Source organism: Cynoglossus semilaevis, chromosome 1 (assembly GCF_000523025.1).
Source record: "Cynoglossus semilaevis isolate Cse_v1.0 chromosome 1, Cse_v1.0, whole genome shotgun sequence".
NCBI classification, from domain to species: domain Eukaryota; kingdom Metazoa; phylum Chordata; class Actinopteri; order Pleuronectiformes; family Cynoglossidae; genus Cynoglossus; species Cynoglossus semilaevis.
In genome coordinates this window covers 6,867,135-6,886,618 of record NC_024307.1, presented here as the reverse complement: position 1 = coordinate 6,886,618, position 19,484 = coordinate 6,867,135, and the positions used below count along the sequence as shown (strand labels likewise).

The 19,484-nt window shown below is 38.5% G+C and overlaps 1 protein-coding gene across 2 annotated transcripts in view; it reads right to left on the bottom strand.

Moving 5' to 3' along the window:
* The window catches only part of six6a (SIX homeobox 6a), a 17,147-nt gene extending 875 nt beyond the window's left edge, over positions 1-16,272 (bottom strand). Inside the window, exons 1-3 of one of the 2 annotated variants that reach the window (XM_008307562.3) lie at positions 13,921-16,272; positions 10,789-12,763; positions 4,437-5,324 (exon numbers count right to left, since the gene is read on the bottom strand). In XM_008307562.3, the coding sequence (XP_008305784.1) occupies positions 12,598-12,763; positions 13,921-14,492 (738 nt within the window). In that variant the 5' untranslated portion in view covers positions 14,493-16,272 and the 3' untranslated portion in view covers positions 4,437-5,324; positions 10,789-12,597. Of the gene's footprint in view, positions 1-4,436; positions 5,325-10,788; positions 12,764-13,920 lie in introns of those variants that run through there. The other variant, XM_025061566.1, reaches the window with a different exon arrangement.
* Positions 16,273-19,484: the final 3,212 nt, after the last annotated feature.

Below are 19,484 nucleotides of genomic sequence, written 5' to 3'. Positions count from 1 at the left end.
AACTATTATGGGTGAGGAATTAAAATCTGGAGTGGGGACGTAGTGAAATAATTTGTTTAGACAGTGAAAGAGGAGCACGAGGAGGAGGAGGAGGAGGAGGAGGAGGAGGTGAAGTAATTTGTGCAGAATCTGGAGTTCCTGCAGCTCTCTGTGTGTGTGTGTGTGTGTGTGTGTGCGCACACAGGACTACACATCACTCAGACATGCATGAACAAAGCAAAATAAACTTCTCATTCTGGGAACGCAGTTTGTTTTCCAGCTCCAGGACTGGAGCGCCGTGAACTGATGAGACTGGCAACGAAAAGGTTCTGATGAGGAAGATCATGTGACCAAAAATGATGGATTGGGTAAGTTTGGCCGTTCAGATCAGTTTCAGCAGTTTGGTTGGTTAGTTAGTTAGTTAGTTAGTTAGTTAGTTAGTTAGTTAGTTAGTTAGTTGGTTAGTTAGTTAGTTAGTTAGTTGGTTAGTGGCCTGGTCTTTAAACTGAACACGCCTGGACAATAGTTCCATGATTTAAAAGTCATGTTTATCAGTAGAAAAATGACATGTTACTGTATGGTAAAGTAGCTGTTTTAAACATCTGGCCTGAGGACCACTCCTGGCCCACCAACAGTCCACTTCCGGTCCCTGACAAGATGTTAATAACGCTTCAATTTTGCTGCCTGTCACTATAGCACAGACCAATGGAGACAAATTAGTTGCAATGTGTAATGAATACTAGTTGTCCAACCAGTTGAGTGAAGACGATGAAGACAATGAAGACAATGGAGACGATGAAGACGATGGAGACGATGGAGGCAATGGAGACGTGTTCTAGGGTTGGGTCAGTTCACATTTCAGGCTGCGTTTAGGAAAATAACATGGGATTCAGTGAACGAGAGGAGAAAACGATCACAGAGAAAGACCTAAAGTTCAGAAACATCTGTGCTGCTGTGGAGGAGCAACGGTCGACCAGGGAGGACGAGCTGCACCTACAGTCAGTGACCAGCAGGTGGACAAGTCTGTCTGAAACTTGTTAAAAGTTCGGCAGTCCAAAGGCTGCACCACGGAGTCAGGGGTGGATAATGTGTTTTCAGCCTCTCTCTCTCTCTCCCTCTCTCGTCCTCTCTCTTTCTCTCCCTCTGTCTCTCTCTCTCTCTCTCTCTCTCTCTCTCTCTCTCTAATGAATGATTGTTTTACAGACCATAAAGTACAGGCAGATGTGTTAAATTAGTAGGAGCTTTCTCCCAGTTGTTGTGCAGCAGCCAAAATGATGTGCCTGACACGTCTTTATTAAAGCTGCATAATAGAAGACACTTAGCCTTCAAAGAAGTGGAGGAGGAGGAGGAGGAGGAGGAGAGGGAGGGTGTGGGGGAGGAAGGAGAAGAACAAGCAGAAACAGAAGAGTGAGAACGTGATTTGCAGCAGCTCAGATTTATGAATTTATGTTTCACACAAGTGAGAATAAATGACCGTGATTCATCTGTCAGGCTTTTGGTTATCCTTACTGTCAGACTGACAAATCTTTAGCTAAAGTTTAATCTCATAAGACGCAAGGTCCAAATACTGACAGCAGCTCAGGAAGAAATAGACATAAAAAAACATGACATGAGTGTTTTGGTTTGTTTTTTTCACACAGCCTGTGTGGAACAACAGTGTAGTTAGATATAGTTTTGTTCAATGTGTTTGTCTTTATACAACAACAACGTTTTAGGTAAAATTCCAAAATGTTAACGTTTAAACTAAATGTAACAAAAACAACAAATTAATGAAAACAATAAAACGTACTGATTCCTGATGGATTCTTCAAATAATGTCAGTAAAATGAATGAATAAATAAATAAATAAGATTTTTAAATAATCAAGTCAAAGACAGCCTACAGCCTATGGTCTAGTCTCGTACAGTAAATAACTTCATTTTGCCTCAAAATTATCCTTGAAATATCAATGTAAACCTATAAGAGCTCATAATACAATAAACAACAAGAAAATGTGTTAAAATATTAGAGTTAGCCAAAATATACAGTAAATATATTCTCCACAGGATTAGCCAAACACATATTGAACCAACGCTAAACTACAACTTGGACCAAAGAGCAGCCAAAATAGTTACAACAACAAAAAAAAAGATGAGCAACAAGTGCCAAAAACAACAGAAATAACAAAGACACATCTAAAACCACGGTCTTCTACAGCAGAAACAGATCATAAATGGACAACTAGCTAAGACAGCTTAAAGTTAGGACATGTTTAAAAGGTGGCCAGTACTTCCTGTTTCTCCTAATAACTCCACTACTACTACTACAAATATTTCTACTCTTACTACTGTCATTACTACAGTGAACAGAAGAGATCACGAAGAATCAGCATGATCTTTGTGGAGGTTATTGAACTTTGACCTCCAGAGATGGATGAGACCCCCCCCCCCCCCCCACACAAACCCACGCCCACACCCACCCACGACAAGACTGAGAACGACTCAAGGAGCTGAACTTCAACTTGGCGACAGCTGCAGAAACCAGAGAGCAGCCAGTTTAAATATAGACCTTTAAAATCCCAGCAGGTCGTCGTGGCCCTGCGTTCACACTTTCTTACACATGTACGTTCACACTGTGGCCTCTCATTCACACTTCACACTAAACCTGTGTTGTTTGTTTGGGAGCGCAAGATTTATGAACGCAATATTTCGTTTTTCTGGTAAATAATAGCACATTGTGTATTAACAAAGAAAAACCTAAAAAAAAAATTAAAACTGGTTTAAGTTTTTTTTTTTTTAATATTCAATGATTTATTTTATTTTCATGAGATGAAATCATTTCACTTTCACGACAGAAAAGTGAAATGAAAGTTTATCTTCTACGGATTGCGGCTGCCATCTTGTGGCTCCATGTGTGTACTACACAATTTATGAACATTTCAATGTGTTATTTTCATCAACACATTTACTACTATTAACGTTCTTAATGCAATAAAATATGAATGTCCAATAACACGTGAATGCATCGTTAAGGTGTTGTCATTGTCAATACTACATAAACTCGGGATTGAACCCCTAACCTTGGAAGTCGAACCGTCCTTATTATAAACCTGCTCTTCCGTCCAACAACAACAACCCGAGACAGACAAAAGATAAATGTTTCAGCGATATTTGAAAAGACAGATCTCTGCTCTTATCTGGAAATAAAAATAAACCTAGAAATAAGGGACTCTGTGTTCTGACTTCACCTTGTGGTTGAACGTTGTACAGCAACAGAGCAGTCAAACTCCCCTGACTGCTGTATTGTGACACTCCTAAGTCCCACAATGCACCTGGAGCGTTGACTGATTGTTTGTTTGAAGAAATATTAATGTCGCCGAAGCGAACGTCAGCCTTTGGGTTTGAACATCGACTGACTTCACTGCGCTCTGGTTAATTGCCTCACATTGTCCGCGCTGTGTCTGCTGGTAATAAACAGTGGATTTGTGACGAGATGAGGTTTGAAGGAAGAGTCGATCGATCCGTCCGCCTGAACGAAGGCGGAGAAGCTGGAGCAGAAGATTCGGAGGAGACGTAAACAGGAGCGATCAATCCCTGTCACAAAGCTCTCGTCAACTTAGTACCAGCACCAGCGTAACTGCGAGGAGTCCGTGTGGTCGATGTGGGGATTTAAAGTTGCACTAACGAAGCTGCCGTTGCCTATAGACTATTGAACTGCACGAGTTTGGGAGAGACATTTAAAGACGTAGATAATAACTTAATAAGTGGTGCAATTGACCTTTAAATGCTGCCGCTCACCATGACTTCAACTATATATATATATATATATATGTGTATATATATATATATATATGTGTATATATATATATATATATATGTGTATATATATATATATATATATGTATGTATATATATATATGTATGTATATATATATATATATGTATGTATATATATATATATATATATACATACATATATATATATCATATACAGTATATATCATTATATACAGTATATATATACAATACATTTAGCAGACGCCAAAGCGACTTACAATTTGAGTCAGTCAATCAACAAAGCTACAAATATATTTATAGAATATACAAATACATAAATAATAATAAATAACAGAAAAAGTACAGTTATAGTCAAAGTAAAGCATAGAGTAAGAATAGTATGTCTAGAACATGTCATATATTTATACATATATACATGTGTGTATGTATACGTATTGCATATATGTACATACACATTAACAAACACACGCATATATGTATGTGTGTATCAATATATGCATATATATGTATATATATATACATATATATATATATATATATATATATATATATATATATGTAATAATGGATTATGGTCAAAACGTGTTTCCAAAGTACATTACCAAAAATAAAAATGCACCAATAAAAAACAAAATTACTGATCAAAATGTTATCATTTTAGAAGTATTTAAAGGTATTTAACAGGTAAGTATTTAACGAGCACGACATATTCCATAGAGCCGTCCTTCACATAAAATCTGTACAATAACACACATTCATAATTAAGTTTTGGTTATTCAGAACACTTTTTTAAAAAAGCCATAAAACTACGCATGTAACATTTATTAGCCCTTTATTCCTAACATTATAACCATCATTAGCCATTGGCTAATGCACTTCACGTGTGGATAATTTAACAATAAATAGATACCGGATGTTGGTGTATTTGTGTTAAGAAATGATTCAGGGATTTAATTTTTGTTTACATTTTTGGGAGTATTATGACATAAAAAAAATACCAGTCCATGACTATATGAACAGTGCACATACTACACGGATCCTTTTGAGCAGAACCGTCTGGTGTAGTATATATTTTACCACCAGGGAGCGACATTTCCATGCGTTTGAGTCTCTCAGATCAAGAAGACGCAGTCAGACCACTGGACCGCACATACAACACGGGATTTGTTTATTTCTTGAATAGAAATCCTCTCTGATGGACATGAAATCATGAAATAACGCGCGGCGGATGTGACACACTAACCTTGAGAGCAAAGAGCGATTTTAAGCGAATGTTTTTGGTGCAGTTTCATGGCCTTTGCACAAAGAGACGCCCTCGCAACTGAAATATTTTGATGGAAAATGAATGAAAGGATCAGCCAGCGGGTTCTGGTTCAGGCCCGTCAACAACAAGCTGTAGTGGAGATGAAAAGAGAGATGTTGTTGGAGAGGTGGCGAAGTGAAGACGCCGGAGGACAAAAGCTGTGAGGGAAAAGGACGGGTTTCTGCTGCAGAGTGTTGACCTCCAACACTACAGTCACAGTGTCGGTGCTGCAGCCGCCCGCACTGTAAACACGACGGTATGATATTCTGTATTAAAAAAACAACAACAACAAAAACCCGGATTTTAGTCGCTTTAGTTGCTGTCGAAATATATTTCGACAGCAATTTGTATCATTTCCAACAGATTTTGTCAAATTATATCTTTTTGTTGACCTTTAGTTATTTTGTTGGCTAACTTTTACCTATATTACAGGCAACGTAAAGCAATTTACTACGTAAAGCTACTTTTCAGCATTCTCTGGGAACTTTATTTATTTATTTTAAGGTTTTTAGATGTTGTTGCTATTTTTATTTTTATTTTTTTTAAGGTTTTTAGATGTTGTTGCTATTTTTTCCTGTTTCGTTTTAAGCTGCTTCTGGTCTAACATTAGCTCTTGTTGATAGTTTATATATATATATATATACTGTATATTTATACTTTATTTTGCATTTGCTTTCGTTTTCTTCCAGGCTGGTGTTATACACATTTCATTTTTATGTGTGATATGTTTAGTTATCATTGATGTTTTTAACTTCAGCAGTTGGGTCGTTTAGCTATTTCAGTTACATACATATATATAAATAAGCTGAAAGATATGGTATATTTATATATATACATTTCTATATACCATATCTTTCAGCTTATTATGATTTATTTTAGGGTATTCATGTATTAAAACCATCTAAAAATGGGACTGAAAATGTCTGTTCTTTGTCTATTCTAAGGCTGACTTTTCTGTGTTCTTTTCATTTTAGTTTAATCGTCCTTGGCTTTCAATTTTCTAAACCCTGAACCTATGGTCTTTATTCTCTATTTTTGTCATTTCTTTTCTGATTTGTGGCTATTTTTCGTTATTTCAACGCTACTTTGGATTACTTTAGTAATTCCTAAAATGAGTTTAGATACTCCACTTTCTTATTTTAGGCTGTTTTCTCTCTTGATATTTCATTAAGATATTTGGTATTTCTAGTTGTTCCTGGCTTTCGTCAATGTTGACATAGTTATCTACTTTGAAGTTATTTTAAGATTTAAAAATAACTATAATAACATTAACAATATAAAGGTCATCATTTTAAAAGTAGGAATTTTGACTTGTATTTCAGTGGCTCCTGTTATAAAAACATCAGTAATAACAACAACATCTTCAAACAATTACTATATTCCATATCAGGATGTCGCCCGCAGCTACTCGGTGCTCAGTGTATTAGCTACAGTCACACAGTGAGTCCATTAAGCACCTTCCATATGCCTACACGATGCTCTCCATGTTACACCTATTCATATACAGACTCAGAGTGGAGGTCACACAGAGTCGGTGCTCAGCAGAGCGGTTTTATTTTTCCTTTTTCTCTATTTATGCACACCGATTCGCAGGCGGACGATTACAAACACAACTCCACCTGAATGTAAAGGCTACAGTAGATTACAGCTCAGCTCGGCCTATAGGAGCAGGGTGATCAAAGACATAACCTGGCAGGAAAGGAAAAAAAGATCATTATGGGCTTTAATGAAAGAGGAGGGAAAAAAATCCCTGCGCTGCATTAACCTACAGTGATTGACGTTTAGACAAAAGTGAGAACTTTAACGTCTTTGAGCGAAGTCGACCGTTTTACTAAGTCACCTTATTGTGGGTAAGCAGAGTATGATGGAGACAGTGGAGTTCTGTTATAGAAGCTAATTATTCTCCAACAAACATTAGACTGGAACCATATACTGTGTTAAGACAAGTGTTTAAGTTTCTACTGAGGACGTCTGATATTGACCTTTTGCCAATATCTGATATTGTCCAGACACTTCATTTCTGATTCTGATATCAAAAGATACCGATATAGGCCTGGTCATATTTATCTGTACAAACCACTGTATGAGCATGAGATTAATTAAATCAGCTGCAATGCTGCCATCTAGTGACTTTCACTTTAATATACAGCGGTTTATCCCCAAAACTATTTGTAGGGCACACATCACTTGGCGAACCCCAAGCATTGCATTATCGGGTTTTCATTAGCGCAGGAAAAATTGATAAGAATTCTTACAGATATACTGTAACATAATATGCTAATATCGGGCTGATATTATCGGTCGGCCTTTGTCTTAAAGTGGACAATGGAAATCAACAAAAATATATAATCACCAATAAATATTAAACCTAACTCAAAAACAGTCGAACAATGACGAGTAAAATTATGAAAATGACACAAAGTTAATCAGGATGTTGGTGAAAAGTGAACTCAGCGAAAAGCTAAAAATTCTTGTTGTGACGTAAGAAGCTCAGACACAGTAAAATCAACATTAGTTCTCACTGGAATGAGTAAAACCCACTGTCCAGAAAAGGCTTGTAAAGGTCATTAAAACATATTTTTAGACAGACTAAAAAAAGGCACCAGGCCATAAGAAGTCATATTTTAAAAGGTCCAATGAAATGGGCCGTACCTGGGAGCAGACTGGTTTAGGAAGATGAATTAATTGGCTGCATATCATTAAGAATATATCATAATAAAAAACGATGAAACGACTGTAACACAACAAACGAGCTGAGGCTATGAGCAGGCTACTACACATCACTACACAATCAACTCAACTGAATGCTCACACACACACACACACAGACACACACACAGAGGGGACTCTTCTTTTCTTCCCAGAGGTAGCCTCGGTCGCTCCCCTTCACAAAACACAAGCAGGGCCTCCTTTGTTAGCGAGGAGGTGCAGAGCCATCATTAGCACTGATTACTGCTGACCAGTTTGACAGTCTTATTGACTGCCAGAAAGACTTTTTCATCCGTGTCCCCTGCTCTTCCTCCTCTTCAATACAAACGGAAATATTCAACAATTCTGTCCCCGCAGTTGAACAGAGTTGAAGAGAGAGGAGCAGCTAAAAAAAAAAAAAAAAAGAAGAAGAAGAAGAAGAAGAGCCCCACGGGGCAATTTGTTCCCCTTCACTCCCTTCCTTCCTGTGTGTCTGCCTCTGTCTTCACACACATTTGGCTTCTGTGGAGCCGGAGCTGAAAGACTTTTGTCAGTGCTGGATGGAACTGTGGCTTAATTCATTAGCGATGGGAGGAAAGCAGGTGTCTGCTCCATCAATGAGAAAGGACGGGCTTTAACTTCTGCTCCTGCTGCTGTTTGGATCCATACGTTTGCTCACTTTGCTCCTCCTCAACGATTAACCCTGAATAGTTCAAGGTCTAGTTGCAGCCCAAACAAACGGGTTTTGAATATGCATTAAAGGCGCAGCACTGACGAGGGTCCACAGATAACAATCAACACCAGCACGACAACGACAAGACACAACCACCGAACCACCGAAGACAAACTTCATGGAACTAATCGAAGTCATCAGTGCCCCCTGGTGAATGATCGTAGACTGGGATTATTTTACTTGTAAAATTCATGAACTAAAAACATCAGATTCTGGAGTTTTACAAAAATTAAAAAAGCAAAAACAAATAGTAGGATCCTTCTTCTAATCCATTTAGGTGGTTTTCCGTTTGTTTGGGGGGGGTTTTTTTCATCTTACTACTACATGTTGATCAGGTCAGGGCCAACAAAAAAGTCTATTGGACTCATTTTTAAACTCAAGTTGTGTTTTTGGTAGTAATAATTTGTCCGTCCTCCATTACAATTCCTCACATTCATTCGAATTAGTTGGCTGCCGTTGTGAAAATGTTCTAATTAACACACTTTTCTATTTTTTAAGAATGTTGCCTGGTTGGTTCATTGATGTTTTTTTTTTTTTTTTCTAAAGAAAAACATTTATATTTTTTTTCCAACACACTTATACCAAATAGTGGTCACAGACCATGTTAGAGGGCGGCTCACGCAGGAATGATAGTTTAGTAGTCTAATTTTGATGAGAGTGATTTTAATGAAATTTGCTTGTTTAGTGAGAAATCACAAAAATAAAAGTAGCACCAGCAGTGGGTCAATCTGTGGTCTGAGGATTTAAGGCATCACTGTTAAAAATAAAGGGGCAGAGACGGAACTGACTTTGTTAATATTATATTTAATAGTTAATAATGTTATTTAAATAAGATAGCTTGGACATTTAAATAAAAATAATCTCGATGTCTCTAACAGGAGACCAAGGGTCAGCAAAGGTACTTAAGGTCGATTGTGAAATTTTTGTTTAATTAAATCATTTACATATGCTTTTCACCCCTCAACACTCCACTCACTAAACCTGTGCATTTATAAACTGTATTTAGACCAGTTTGATTTACAAAATACTTCTATACAATATATTAAACAGGAAGTTTCTGCTCCATCAGTTTGTGGCTCCTTAAATAGTTTTAACCAGTCTTTGTTTTTCTGACTGTACTGCCAACCATGAGCATAAAATATTTGTTATGGAGAACAGAGAAAGAATCTTTTTTTTTATGCTGAAACCTCCAGGCAGTTGACATCTGCCTCCACCCCTGCCCATCTCCTCTGTTACACCAACCATCTTCAATATGTTCTTTTTCACTTCATCCACCAATCTCTGACCTGAGTATGACCTATTATTATAGTAATTGGGAATATGTTACTGTTCACTGTTATGAACACTGTTATAGAGATGAGTGATTTTGTTACTGTTCACTAAGAACACTGTTATAGAGATGAGTGATTTTTAATGAAATATTTTGCGATAAAAAAAATCCACTACTGCCTCAGAGTAAAGTTGAAAAATAATTAGTTATAAGTAACGACTGGATGCTGCAAGGATAACGCCTGGTCAGATTAGACTGAACCAATGAGATGTTGACCTATTATTAGGAAGGGAATGGCAGAGTGAAGCCCAAAGATGAGCTGCGAATGTTGTAAAAGGGAAAACATTTAAAAACAAAGTCTATAAATTCAGGAGCAATAGCAGGTGTTGCTACTTCTCGTCTTTAAACACTTTTAAACTTGGAGAAAAATATATATGCAAAAGACCAAAGACCTGCACATGCCCTGACTTCAATCGCACACAATCTCTGTACGGTTAACAGAGGACAAATAAAATAAATATAATATTATAAAAAATAAAAAGTAACACAAACCCATCCTAAGAAAGGTCTTAAATGCCTTGCTCAATTAGCCCAAACAAGTCAGTTATAGGGAAATACGCCACTAAAAATCTAATATAGCAACAATCAACAAATGTTGACTGTTGTTGTGTTGTGGCATTATTCTCTTTCCGTATTCACCAGAACCCACCAAACGGAAGCCGGTACGCTCAGAAATAGAGCATTAAAAAAATCCACTTCGGTGTATAAAACCATCTTCTAACCTAATAAATAAACATAACCGGGGGGCTAACAATGTTGGCACCGTACATTAACACAGTATATTTATAAGAGATGTAACGAATCAAAATAAATGCAATGGATATTGCCTGGGTGTTTAAAACGGCAGCGAGGACGTGTGACGTTGAACAAACAATAAGAAACCGAAAACAGTTCGTGTTATTCGAGGTAAACATGTGCACATCAACACCCTCCCCTCCGCCCCCCACCCCACACACACCTCCCACCAAAGCCCGCTGACCTGGGAAAATGGACACTTGCTCGACTGTCTACATTATGTAAAGCTCGTTTTCCTCAATCCGCCGTGTTGTGATCTGTACGATCCCTCTCCTGCAGATCATCCGGGTTAGCGAGTCGACCTCTCCCTGACCTCCCGCTGTCACCCTGCGTTACAGGACGTCAAGCGTACTGCACTGGCCAATTATGGACCGTGTATTTCTTAGCGACACACAGTGAGAAGAGAGGGAATTACAAAACAAAAAACAAAAAAGAAAAGTGTGAACATGACAACACCACAGCCCTGAATATTTAAATAAGATAAAAAAAATGAGCTTTGGCGTTGGATAACTCTCTTACTCGTAGAAGTTGCTAAGCTAATTTTGGCAATTTGGCTAAATACAAAACCAAACGTCCGAAGTCCTGTGGCTGTTTCGATGTTAGCTAACCAGTAGCTAACGTTTCTGCATTAATTTCAATAATTTTCGGTCTGAATTTTTATGTTATATGTGAACTCGTCTTTTTTATTGATATTTTATGCTAGCTAGCTAGCTTAATTGATTTAAACGTCTTAGTTATGTGTTTAAACATATTTCAAGCCTAACATTAATGTAACATCTTTGTTCAGTTTTATTTTGAATTGACTTAACTTTTTTTCTTCTTCTTTGGTAATTCTCCGTTGTCAAACTCACAGCTATATTGGCTTACATTTTTATTAAATGTTAAAACTAATATTTAGCGTAGCAAGCTTTCAGCCTCTTTTGTTTTGTTCTGTCAATATTTAATATTATTAAAGATGTTACACAGGGTCTATACAGTGAACGATGGGCAGGTGGTTTTTGTCTTACAGCAGGAACATCATCAGTTTAATCACTGGTTTTCTGATTTCTTTATGTGGTGCAAAAACATACAGGAATTTAATTAGTCACATTTAATTGACCATAGGTTTGAATATCGTTGTAAACAGTTGGCTTCGTGATGGACCTGGGTTCACTCGACCCTCTACGGCTGCTGGGATGTATTAATATTTACCTGATGTACATTTTTCTGTTCACATTATATTTCTATATTTAGAGTCAAAATGTAAATTAGATATAAAGACATTAACTTAATGAGATTCGAATTTTATTCTTATTGGTAGGGTTTTTTTCTCCAAATGACAATAAAAATTTATAAAAATACCATTTATACTGCAATCATGAACAATTATTTTATTAAGTTATTTTATTTGCTTTTTTTTCTGTTACTCAAACACAATTTTTTTCACTAAAGCGCGCATGCTCAACAGGTCCACCTGTGTACAAGGTAAAGTATTAAAAACACCAAGCAAATGAAGATGATCAAATTCCAAGAGACAGAGCAGATGCTTGTTTTTTTTTAAATAGGCAAATAAAGATTATTTATAAAACTTTGAAAGTAAAGTAAAAATATCACAGTTTCTTTCCACATGAAATACCCACAAGAAACGGCGGCGCCTTCCTCCGTCCATTTTTTATGTTTTCTTTATGTTCAGCTTTCTTTCTTTTCTTTTTTTTACAATGTTTTTTCTCAGTGCGTTTTTGTAAAGGTTAGTCCGTGAAATATTCTCCGTCCGTTTCCACGCGTGGGTAAAACGCAAACAAAGGTGTACGGGCCTAAAAAGGGACGCACAGTCTCTGATCAGATCTCAGATCACCTCTCCTCATGATTTGGCATCAGTGTATTTCTGTGGGTTTGTGTGTGTGTGTGTGTTTGTCAGACTCATGGCAGGCACTATATGACTCGTTGATATCAGATTGTCTTTCACTCGTCTCCTCCTCCTCCTCCTCTTCTTGCTCCTCTTTCTCCTTTCTCCTCAGATGTCACATTCACTGTCGCTGGAGGTGATAGAGATGGCCGAGGCGGCCGCCTTGCTGGACAGACTCGCCTCCGGGCTGGACGAGTTCCCCAGTCGGTCCACGGTGCCGTCCTCGTCCGCCAGAGAGCGAACCGAACCGCCTGACAGAACCTGCTGCTGGAGCCTGAAGACAGACGGCGGAAAGAGGCGTAAATGTGTGTAAAGAATGTCGCTTTAACACAGTCATATCACTGCTTTTTTATCTGGTTTTATTCGGATCAATGGTATTTATTTTAACGTCATTACAAAAATAAATGTAAATATATATATATATATATTTATATATGTATATACATATATAAATATACATATATATATACAAGGAAAACAACACCCTCCAAGTCAACACAGAATTATTTATATGTTTATATGTACTAAAACAAATATTTATTTAAACGACTTTTGTTTTCTGTGATGACCTTGAAATGTCATTTTTTTTTAATTCACTGGGTAAATCTTTCTTGTCTTTAAAAAAACTGTATTCGTCTCCACATCAACTAAAAACGTCTCTGCAAAGATTGCGTTAGAAAATTAAGGACAATAATTGTGTAAATTCAAAAGGAAAAATAATTATTAATAATTTTAAAACTAAAAACCAGAGAACTAATAAAATAATAATTCAAACGTTTGATTTTTTATTTTAAAACGAATATAAATAAATATAATGCATCATTTTAACTATTCGTTACCATCTCTACATTTTTTTTCAAATGATAAAACCTGCTTTTAAAAAAATATTACGACGAATATTTAAAGTTAAAATATGATATATTTGACAGAAAATACAGGTTAAAATCGGTGGATTATTGACTATTTAATTAGGACAGAGACTAATTCAGCTGCACTAAGTCTGATCAATAAAAAACATGAACTGACTGTATTTATTATAAACGCTTTTTATATATTTTTTGTCATTTAATGACAGTTAGAGAACAAGAAAAAATCTAATGTACATGAATGTAACAATATTATTATTATCATTAAAAGCTCTTATTTTTGTTGATAGTGTTGAATTTTTTCCTGATTTTTAACTTTTAAAAATAACACGATATGGCCAAAAAATGAAAAAAGTAAAGTGTGGCAGAAAAATGCTTTCCACATAAAGTGTGACGGAATGTTAAATATTTAGAGAAGAGCTCCAGCGGCAGCAGTTTAGATCAGAGTTCTTCTGTTGTTTGACATTAGACCAATAATAAATAACCTCTGGCGACGTGTTTGTGTTGAAGTGCTGACCTAAACCACGAGCCTCTGTGATGAGCGGCCGTTCGCTCCGACTCTCACCTGTTCTTCGCAGCCGCTGCTCTGTCTCTTTGTCTCCGGTTTTTGAACCAGTTCCCCACCTGAGTGGGTGTGAGTCCTGTCGCCTGGGCCAGCTCCCGTTTTTTACTGGGATTCGGGTACGGATCCTGCAAGTACCACTCTCTCAACAAATGTCTGGTTCTCTCCTTGAAGCAGTGGGTCTTCTGCTCCCCGTCCCAGATGGTTCTGGGTAGAGGGAACTTCTTCCGTACCCGGTACTTGTCCACCGGCCCCAGCGGACGTCCCCGCAGCTTCTCGGCCTCTTGGTAGTGCGCCTCCAGCCACAGCGCCTGCAGCTTGGTGTGCGACTCTTTGGTGAACTTGTGGTTCTCCAGGATGTGGTAGAGTTCGCGGAAATTGCCGGTGTGAAAGGCGACCACGGCCCGGGCCCTCAGCACGGACTCGTTCTTGTTGAGGACCTCACAGGCCGCCGGAGCCACGGGGAGAGACCAGAGGAAGCGGCCGAGGCGCTCGACGTCGCCGCTCTCCTCCAGGGTCTCACAGACCCCGGCCACCTGCTGGGGGCTGAAATTTAGGATGGGCAACTGAAACATGGAGGATGCTTCTCCTGGCTTCCCCTCTCCTCCTCCTGACTCCCCTCTCTCGGTCACACTCTCTTACTCTCCTGCGCGTCGAGTCCAACGTCTCTCGCCTCCTCGCGCCAAGCCAATCCGAAAACACTCTCCAACAAATGAAAGAAAAAAGAAAAAGAAAAGCAAACCTGACAATTCCAAAGTTCCCTTCTGAACAGCCGCCAACAACACGGTCGCAGAACACCGCCACCGCTGTGGAGAAGGAGGTGAAAAAGAAGAAGGAGAAGGAGGAGGAGGAGGAGGAGGAGGAAGGATGTGGATGTGGATGCTAAAGCATCCTCAGACTGAGGGACAGAACTGGCAAAGGGCTGAGGGTGCGACGGAAAATAAAGCCAGAGCGGCGACGTTTATCAAGGATAGGACACGGGAAAGAATCGCAGCCGGAGCTGAGGAGGATTTTTGAAGGAGAGGATCAAAAAGGACAGTGCAGCCTCCTGCCATCGGCTCCTATTGGACTTGGCAGATTGGCTGCGCCGTCACCATGGATGCACGTCAATCACTGTCAACTTGGACCAATCGGACAGTGAGGAGGTGAAGTGCACCTCCCCCCCTCCCCCTTTTTAAAAATAATATAAACATTTTGACCTTTTTGTCATCGCAGTGTGCAAACGTGGTGCTGGCACTCGAACCGCCTGAGTCTTTGTGTTGAAGAAAGACGGTGAAGAGTCAAAGGAAACTCAGCTCAGCTCTGAGACACTATCGATGGAAGTGACACGCCGACAACACGCACCACTGTACACGGGATACACGACGGCAGCCCCCCCCCCTGAACACATGTAGAAATCCAAATATATCTATCATCTAATATATAATAATATTTACATACATATATTATCTGATGTATTTAAAAAATAAAGACATCTTTCTGAGTCTGATTTTTTAAAAATTTTCTACCAGAAGACCTTCTGAAAAGACACTTTTATTTTAACCTTGCTCATCTGCAAGGTTAAAATAAAAGTGTCTTTTACTCATTGAACACCGACTACTGGGGGGAAAACAGTGATATGAATATATTGTTATTATAAAAAGAAACACAGAGGAGTGGAAATGAACCCTAATAGACAAAATAATAATGACTCCTGCGAATGGCAGCGTTGGTTATGATAATAATGTGTAACATCTACTCAAATTAACATTAGCCAAAAGAACCTGTAAACTGGATGACCTGATCTGGTATTTTATTGGGCCGTGAGTGATCCCCCGAGCCTTATTTTTGACATTAGTAAACCTGTATGAACCATGTAGCATTTTAGACTAACTCTGTTTTTCTTGCAGGCAATAATTGTGTTGTAATCAAGTCGTTCAATCATTTCTATTTTAAACTCTTTAAAAGCCTTTTAACCCCCCTCCTCTCCCAAGACTCCCCCACAAAAAATGTCGAAAGCAGAAAAAAAAATGTTGTACTGAAAATGATGATTACATTCTATTGAAAACGTATATTTATATTATTGTTATTACTGTTGTTTTAAGAATTTAAAAATAGTGTCTTCGCCTTGACTTGGACCTCAAGTCTGGTCCCTCTTCACTGATGAATCACAGTGGTTGAAATGACAGACTGATGATGATGATGATGATGATGATGACGACGATGATGACGTCCTCCACTGTCAGATTTTAATAACTGTTCGTGAACTGCAGTACTGCTGTATATTTACAGATACACAGGAGAGAGTCACCGGGAGGCAGGGACAGGGGAAACCCTTGTATTTGGGTGTGTGTGTGTGTGTGTGTGTGTGTGTGTGTGTGTGTGTGTGTGTTCTGTATGGGATTATGGTGATGGCACTGCCAGGCTACTCGGCTTTAGTGTCAGACACACTTCGTTTTGTGCGCGGGCTGATTTGGTCAATAAGAGGGCGGATAGATGGCGCAGATGGTTGGAAGTGTCGGCTCGGATTATTTCATGGCTGAATACAGTAGTGAAGTCCATTCTGACGGAAAAAGCCTGATATTATTTCCACTGATACCTTCTCCTCCTCCTCACCCTCTCCTCCCCCTCCCACACACACACACACACACACGCTCTCCCTCGGGCTTTTTTATTGTGTGTGTGTGTGTGTGTGTGTGTGTGCATGAATAACAAACTCCTGATGCCGGGTTTATGAACGCCTTCTGCTCATTCATTCCTGGGCTAAATGTAGATCATCAGAGCAGATTAAAAAATCGTATTAATAACAATGAAGAGCGTTGATTGTCTTTTGAAGCCTAATTTGATCACAAAGGTCAATGTAAACACACTCTATATTATTATTATTATTGTTGTTGTTGTTGTTGTTGTTATCATTATTATTACTATTATTTTATTATTCTGACATCTGAGTGAATCGGGGTCACCCTCCACCCTCCTCCCTCCACCCTCCACTCACCCACATCATCATACTGTAACGTCAGCCGGTGAAGCCCGGACCTCCATCAGACGCAGGGCTGGAAGTAAACCGCTCGGTGGAAGGACACGGTTCTGCGGTGAAATATTAAAGACGTGTGTGTAAATATTTCACACCCTGCAGGCTGCTCCGTCTGCAGCTACATTTACAAGCGCTGCAATATCTCTCTCTCCTCTTCGTCGGTGGTTTTTTTTCCTCCTCTGGAGAAGGCATGAATAACAGAGAGCCGTGTTCTGGATCTTTCTGTCTCTCTAACAGCGATGGAGGAAAACAACTGTCGACTTTAGGAGCTCCGTCAGCAAACACGAGCTGCAGGCGCCGCTCAAACATTTATCACCATAAGAAAAATAAATAAATAAATAAAGGTAAAGATGTGGATGTTATTTCTGAGGCTCAATATAACAAACATAACACAACAACAGTACTTTGGACAGATATTTTAAAATGTCATTTCGCAGAGGAAATTCAGCCTTTTCTGTTCTTTTTTGGTGACGATGTCTTATTTTATTTTATCGTGCAGTTCGTGGATTTACAGCATCAATTAAAAATGTAAGCTTCGTTTAAGTGTTTTTTTTTTGTTCCTGAATGGGAATAATTGAATGGTATCAGTCTGACTGTTTCTAACACTGCAAATATTTCTTTCTTATTTGTATCAAAGCATTAATCTCCTTCAGAACACCACTGAAAATTCTCAATTTTTTTTTTTTTTTGGAATTTTTATTTTGTTGTTGTTGTTGTTGTTGTTGTTGTTGTTTTCACTTCCTCCTCTTTTCTGCCTCCTCCGACCCCTGTCATTTCAGACTTTTTTTTCTCCTTTCATTTCTCCAGTATGTAACAGTGTAGGCCTGTTACTGTCAGGTGACAACAGGCCTCCTGACACCAATATCCCTGAACAGTCTCACTGCATCACAGAGGCTCCCATTCAAACACGTCAGTGTTTTCTTTTCTTTCTTTTTTTTTGGTTTGTTTCTGTCTGAGGGACCAGTCTGTCCTCACCACAGCCGCTGACACTCACAGACAAAGGTCATTTTACAGGAAATGCTATTTGTTATTATTATTATTATCAATAATAATATTATCATATTCATTGTGCAGACAAAATAACAGAAAATTATACTACAAAACAAACCCCAGTGATGGTTTAAAGAAAAATCCAAAAATAAACACTGCAGTCTTACACAGCTGAATCAAATTCAGGTGTTTTTTCAATCAACATTTCTTGGTAAAAAATATTTGGGGGTAAAAAATGCTTGTTTTTCTTCTTATTAATCCAGTGTTAATTAGGCACAGCAGATATTAAATGTTTATAGACATTACTGTCAGGGGTTTCATTTGGTCTGTGGTCTCTCTGCAGGTTTTTTTTTTTTTTTTCTGTGGTCTCTCTGCAGGTTTATACTGAGTTAATGTTTTTAAAGGGAATGCATAAAACAAGTCTATGCACTAAGATATTTAAATACCTTGTGTGTTAATGCATGATAACATTTCACAAGACGTGATGAATCAGTTGAAAATATATAAAAATCAAAGGGCTGGGGCGCGGTTCCCACAAATATCATACCAGACTGGACATAAATCAGGACGAGATGAAGCAGAGATGACTGTTTTCATCCCTGTTTTCTTGTATTTTGAATATGACGAGGGTACATTTACTCTGAGTCACCATTAGCATTTATGCAGCTAGGTCCTAACTCGCCCTGGGCAAGCTGGGAGGGGGTGGGGAGCAGTTACATGTGAACTGGCTGGAAATGACCCAGATTCCCTAGGATCAGTGGAGCAGACGAGACGCTACACGAGTCTGTCACCAACAGCCCTCCTGCCACTATCCCATGAAGACCTCCAGTCCCTTCCTCCCTCTCTGGAGACGCTCTCTCCTACATCACTGCTGCTCAGCATCCTCAAAAACACACTGAAATGGAAGCATGCGGGAAGAGCTGAGAGGTTTCTCTTAATGAACACCACTGGCACATAACGGGACACAGCATTTCTCCTTGAAAGCGTCTAATGCAGAGGAAGGAAATCGCAAAAAGTGTTTGCTTCATTTTCTAGGATCACATCAATTTACTACAAATACAAACTTAAATATTTTACGAAACCACATTCAAAGCTCTCAGCCTTCAAGAAACCAACATGTTTTTAGCTATGGGGGGAAACGATGTGTGTAAATAATTTACACACATCAATGACAAGATTGTTGTCATACTTTTGACCTTAGACCAAAGGTCAAAAATTAGGCTTATGTCTGAGATTTATTAGCCATATCAGAGGGGTTGAGTTTTCTGCAGTTCATAGATAATGGTGCAGCTGAGTGTTCGATGTTAGCCTACAACAGAAAAGCTGTTGTAAAGTATCTTTTTTTCTAGAGATTTAAAATTAGCTTTAAATATTGTTGACAAAGATCAGATTATTTGTCAAAAGATCTTTGTTTGTCTTTCTTTAATTCCTGCAAGCACACCAGCATTGTGTTCAACTAAACAGGTCCAGGTTTAATACATTCTCTGGTAAATTGTCAGTTGATAGAAAATCGAAGATCATTCGCTAACTGCCTAACGTCGGTGCTTCGCCGACTTCTCCC